The sequence below is a fragment of the Strix aluco genome, chromosome Z (genome assembly GCF_031877795.1).
Source record: "Strix aluco isolate bStrAlu1 chromosome Z, bStrAlu1.hap1, whole genome shotgun sequence".
Lineage (NCBI taxonomy): Eukaryota > Metazoa > Chordata > Aves > Strigiformes > Strigidae > Strix > Strix aluco.
In genome coordinates this window covers 14,242,321-14,248,787 of record NC_133971.1, presented here as the reverse complement: position 1 = coordinate 14,248,787, position 6,467 = coordinate 14,242,321, and the positions used below count along the sequence as shown (strand labels likewise).

General features: G+C 37.6%; 1 protein-coding gene across 7 annotated transcripts in view; it reads right to left on the bottom strand.

The window, feature by feature from the left end:
* Window positions 1–1,865: 1,865 nt before the first annotated feature.
* PIK3R1 (phosphoinositide-3-kinase regulatory subunit 1) overlaps window positions 1,866–6,467 on the bottom strand; it is a 59,615-nt gene continuing 55,013 nt past the window's right edge. For all 7 annotated transcript variants that reach the window (XM_074813570.1, XM_074813572.1, XM_074813573.1 and 4 more), the window contains one exon: window positions 1,866–6,380. In XM_074813570.1, the coding sequence (XP_074669671.1) occupies window positions 6,191–6,380 (190 nt within the window). In that variant the 3' untranslated portion in view covers window positions 1,866–6,190. The remainder of the gene's footprint in view (window positions 6,381–6,467) is intronic.

Genomic DNA, 6,467 nt, shown 5'->3' with positions numbered 1-6,467 from the left:
TTACAGGGACCTCTGCCTGCCAAAATCACCCCTTCGCACTGGCCAGCTGATGATCAGTACTGGCATATGATTTGCAGTGGGCCTGGTGGGTTGGCTTTTAGGGAAGCTCCCCCTGGCAGTGGGAAAGCCTGGGTGCTAGGTGTAGGGTGGGGTGAGACACTGGAGGCTGAGGGGAGAAGATGCCATCTAAGATGCCATCTGTCCTGCAGCGAAGCCCGGAGAAGGTAACAGTGGGCAGTTTTAAAACCTCCTCTTCCCTTTTTGGCTTCACAGCTCAGACAAAGGGATTTGTGTGAAGTTACTTGCACATGACTTCACACGAGTTAGGAGCTTGGGGAGAAACACCCCCCCCCACCCCCCTCCCCAATGAGCATTCCCAAGCCTTTAAAAATATCTCACTCACTTGGAATGGGCTGCCCAGGGAGGTGGTGGAGTCCCCATCCCTGGAGGTGTTCAGGAGGCAGGTTGACATGGCACTTGGGGATATGGTGTAGTTGGGATCTGTCAGTGCTAGGTTAATGGTTGGACTAAATGATCTTCAAGGTCCTTTCCAACCTAGATGATTCTGTGATTCTGTGTGGTGTGGCACAAAGATAGATCTAAGCAGTTTTTCATATTCCCCATGAGAAATGACCATCAAACCTTAGCAAGAAAGCAGAGAGGGAAAGTGGGGGTGTGTTTGTCTGCAGACAGCAAAAATAGAATGCATGTTTGCAAACTATTTTTCCAGTCTGCCAAGAGTGATTTCTGTACAATGTATGATACAGACAAGAAATCTGCCAGCCCATAGATCTCTGCAGATTATGATCTGCTAGTTTTAATTTCTCTCAATAGCTGATCATGGACAATACATGATTCACCTTATTTTTAGACATTCAGCTCTATGGCTGCAGAAGCGTTTGTGTTGCTCAACATCAGTTCAGGGAGAAGGAATGAGATTAACTCAGTGTCTCTTTAAAAGACTCAGCTTACTAACTGAGAAAAACTGCAACAGATACGTTCATTGGAGATCTATGCACACTTTCTATTACATGGGCTAAAAAGATAATAGCCTTTAATCTAAGTTTCCTATAAGAACCTCTAAGGGCCAGTGACAACATTGTGATTATTAAAAATTATTTCAAGCCTCTGCTACCTGAGTACCTCAGGCAGGGAGTATTAGGTGACAACTGAGAGCAAAATGTGGGCAGATTTTGAAACGGAAACCTTGGACAGAATGGGAGTAGGACTCTCCTTCTGATTCCAGGATGGCTGGCTGACTTCCATGGTGCACCGCTCCTGGGGCAAGATATGGATGGGCTCAAAGAAGTCAGATACCACTTATCAATAATGAGGAGAAAAAAACAATGTTCAGAATCAGTCTTGCCCAATCCCTCCCTCACTTCCTCCCTTCTCCTCATTCTCATGTTGGCTTTCATGATTAGATGCAGGCATGAAGCTGCTAAATGACTTCTAGCTACAAAGGCTGACAGGCTGGCTTCATGGAAATCAGTGACAAAACTCACACTGATTTCAGAAGAACCAGAACTTCATCTGCAGTCTAAAAGGCAGATCACAGATCATGAATATAGTACTGCTCACTGATCATGAATATTGTACTGCTTTTGCAAGAGTATGAGATGAGCAGAACTGTCATTTTGGCACTGTTTGACACAAGACTATTTTGGAGCTACCCAACTACTCCATTCAATTCAATATACAGGATGGCTGTAAGTCATCTGAAATTATTTACTCCCTAGTTCCCTCTAATAATATGAGTATGTGGGTCTCATATTCAAAGTAGACCACATATAGACAGGAAGAATCGGGCAAGGATGCTGGTAAACAGACATCTCAAGTCCTTACTAAAGCCTCAACAAGTGAAATGCAGTTTCAAAACAACCTTTATTCTGCTTGAAGACTTATTACAATTTTTAAAGCAACTGAAAAACAAGACACAGCTCCATCAACTCTATAGCTTGAACAAAATTTCAAGGAGGCATGTTTTCATTGTTGCCTTGTAAAGGCAATTTACAACCCACTTTACCCTCCACCTCCTCAAAGACCATTTTAAAACAAAGTAATCTTAATGTTTTAAAGACATTTAACAGAACAGAGCTTTATTTTTAAAAACAAGAATAAAAAAATTAGCAGCATCTTGGGCAGCTAATGCAATCTCATTAGGACAAGTGCAATGTAATGTTACCAAATCCCAGTCCAATTCAGTCTTCAATTGTAGGAAATAAAACATGATTCTACATAAAATGTTGCATTTTGGAACCTTGTCCCATGAGAGGCATTGTGCTTTGAGCTGCCCATTTCTAAAGTGACCCTGAAAGAAAATAATATCAGGACTCACTTTCCCAACTTAATACCATGCATAGCAAAAGCACTGTGTGAAAATCAGCAGAAGTTTTCCCCATTAGAAGCATCTGAATGTTTTCCCAAGCATTATTATTTCATTGCCAATTACAAGACAAAGCCATTTCTTCACTACAGAACAGTTGACACCAAATAGAAAATTTGAAGATTTGGTTTTACAGATTGCTTGACAAGATTTCTGAGATAACTGAACCATACAGACAAGCTTTTTTTTTTTTTTTAAGAAAATATTCAACAACACAAACTCAGTTTTCTAACTGTATTTGGAAACATGCTGCACCCACAAAGGTCTAGTGTGCATATGTGTGTGTCTTTAAAGAAAGTTAATGATATCACTTACTGTATTCAGCAAAATGATCATGTTTGGTGAAAACGCACCTATACTGGGATCTATTCATTCATAATCACAGCAAGTGTGCACGCATATGCACAGATATACATCCCCAAACCTGCAAATTCAAGTTTTAACTTAAGGAAGTCAGAAACTCCTAATTTTGCTTGTGGGTTTTGGTTCTCTGTGTTATGTCTCAAGCCTTCCAAAGGCCTTGTGAAAGTGCTGCTGCAGTGCAGCATAACTCAGGGATTTAAAATAAAACAAAAAATTCCCCAAACAAAACCAAGAAAATCCCCAAACAAATCCCACCCTTGAATTATCTTAGATGGAAAAACTACATGTCAATAGAAATACAGAAAAGCACTATGTTTCTTCAGTTACATCCACGTGCTTTTTTTCTGTATATAGTCTGTTTGAGATCAAATAAAAACTGGAGTGAACAATAAGGTACATTAAGTACAAAAAACTCTGCAGTGAATAGTGCCTTTGGCAGGACTTAGCTCTGTGCATTAAGAAGCAAGTGAAATGCAGAGGCCACACAATACATAAGTACCAAAGAAAACCCACTCATGCCAGTTTGAGGGCGTAAGTGATCCTTGCAAATTGCACAGACCCTGTGTAGGCAGAATATCCCCATAAGAAGTCCTAAGCACTCAGCCTCACAACATAGTGCTTATTTCTCATTGTTGCTTGTGCAAGAAAAGCAAGTGCCAAATTCGCACACACAGAGATTTTTTTTCTCTGCTACAACTACAGATGAAGAGAAGTTGTACAGCACAACAGGAACAAATCATATTCCATATTGGGCTGGGTGTGCTAAGGATATGGCCCACTGACATAGCAGAGGTTTTCTTAATATGAAGAAAATTAGATCCAAATGCCTTAACTACGATAAAATTTCTTGACAAATGCTACGTGAAACATCAATTCAGATTACATAGATTTTGCTTATAGAGAAAAAAAATACAATTTTACTCTTAAAATATTTAACATTCAAAATTAATATATGTCCAAAGAATATCTTGGATTGCTACAAGTGTTAAATTGTTGTATACTGAACTAATTTGTAACTTCAAGCCCAGTAGCGTAACTGGCATGCTAGAGTAATTGTTGGTGCTTTTCATAGTAAAAACCAGTTATTACTAAGCCAAATTTACATGGTCCTACAGGCCTGAAAAGAGTATGGAATGAGGAAAGGAAGGGATGAACACTAAACTTCTATTCAGAAAAAATATTCAGAATAATTTTTTAAGTGGTGACTACCCTGAAACATTAATGTTGGTTGAATCTTGTTTCCTGATATTTTCTAGTAAGAAAATATATCTATAGGAAAGCAAAGACAACCCACAAAAAAAAGAGCACAAAATCAAAATAAAATCTACAGCCTCAGAAATGAAGGAATAATGTAAAAATGAAAAGATAATATAAAAACTACTGCAGACTGAAAAATTTCTTATTATTTCCAATAGCTTCATTGAATTAAAACACATGTATCTCTAAAACAGAGCTATTATGAGAGAACTCCATGCGTCTTAACTCTTCTGATTGTGTGCGCAACTCTCTTTAATAGTAATGGGTCTTGCCTTTCCATCTTGGGGGAAGAATAAATTCATATGTTCACTTAGTCAAAACTCTTCCAAGATTTCTCTGAACTTCATTACTTTACTAATTTGCAATGTGTGAGCTTCCTCAGTGGTCAGGACAATAAATAACCATTGCAAACAACCCAGAGTGAATTGTTTCAGAATTCTTAATAAGTTTGCTTTAGTGGGATTCATGTATTTGTTTCCTTCAACTAAACCATAATTCTCTGGTGCCTGAAATTATAGAAGTGTTCACTTTGATACAGCCTCAGCCTACAAACTTACAAAAATTTGAAGTGTTAAATATGATAGCCTAATCATTTTCAAAGCAGGTATCTTCCAGTCTTAATTACCTCTATGTTGTACCCAAACATTCTCAGTAAAGGTGGGAACTTTTTTTTTTCCACAATACTAATACAAGAAAAAAACCTAGGCAACAGATTACAGAAACCTCCTTCATATGAAGTGAAAATACCTTTACACGCTGACAAAAATTCTGCCACAGTAGGTCAAGAAGTCATTTATTTTCTGCAAAGGCTGTATTAATTCTGAGATCCAAACTATCTACCCCAGTAGCCAAATTTTCTGTTTTTTCTGCAATCTCTCTCAGAGAAGGGTACACAATCTTTTGTCTTCCAAATACAAAGACAATTATAATAGAAGTTTAAAATGCTTCAAAAAGCAAACATAGTGTGGTACCGTATTTTAAAGATATCTCTGAAACAATATTGTTGGACTCAGTGATATTTTGTAATGTTCATATATTTTGTATTGACTAAAGCAGCTTTGAAGCTTATTAGGCACTGCCCAACAAAATATTTAGTCAAAAAAAAAAAATTATGAACTTTTTAAACTTTGAGCTAGTAGCTCAATATTCTATACAAAGAAAATTGTAAAGTATTTCATAGTTTTAATTCTGAAGCCAACTCTTGCTGGCTTCCTGTACATTTATTTAAAACAAACAAACAAACAAAAGAATAACAAAAAATAATAATTGGAAAAAATATTCTCAGGCAAAAGAAAGAAAGAAAAAAAGAAGACAAGGAAACAAGAAAGAAAAACAAGCTTAACCTGTAGATATGCTTCAGAGAAGACTACAGTGTAAAAAAAATTGAGTATTGCATAGCATAGTCTAATAATTCATCTTTCAGCGAACAGAAAAGGAAAAAGAGATGCAGTTTGGTATCGATAGTTTCCATCAATGATAGTTAGTCATCCAATACTATGTACATTATTATATACTGTATGCCATTGAAAGTCCTGTCTTCTTCAGTCTTAAATATATTCTTAAAAGAGGATTTTTAAACGTCTAAACAAAACACTTCCTGGCACTTTGCTATTACAATTACTCTGAACAACATCCTGTAACTTAAGTCCTTTTAAAGTGTCCCTTAGAAATGAAAGTGCCATTCTGCTACATATCATTCACCAGAAACCAAAAAAATCCACAATGCTGTGTGTCTGGATTCACAGAGTGCAGCAACACTAAATCCAAGCCAGGTCGTGACCAGAAAGTTCCAATAACCGAATGACAAAGACCTCTTATACCTGTGTCTGGGGAATCCAATGTTCTAGCTGGTAAAGCTTCAGAAGTGGTCGTAAACAAGCACCATGGTTAAAGGCCTCTATGTCCCTGCAGGGAGATCAGTTTCGGATTTCTCTCATGTTTTTCTTTTCTTAATTAAAAAAAAAAGCACTTCAGATTAGAAACATATGCTCACAGCTTAATACTGTGATCTCTTCCACTGCAGTTGTGAAGGAAAGCTCTAGTCCCATCTGAAGACAGATAGCTTTGATACTGCAGCTCAAATTCTTGAGTAAGGCTGAAAGAAGCCTTTTCTCTCCAGAGGCCTCAATGTTGCCAAATCTCTTCTTTAGAAAAAAACCCAAACAACCCAGAATATTAAGATCTTCATCGCCTCTGCTGTGCATATACTGGGTAGGCTAGTGTGACATTGAGAGAGTCGTTGTGCTGCACGAGTGATGTGTGTTGATAATGTAGCACCAGTTCTTTGAGCGAGTTGTACAAGTTATATGGCTCTGCAAATCCATACCCAGTAGGTGTTTTGTTTATCACACAGTGCTTTACTTCTCCATCCACCCTAAAGAGGAAAAAAAAACAACTAGTGTTTAGTTTGTCAGTACAGTAAAGTTAAGCTAGAAGATATAATGCTAGCCACTACCTAGAA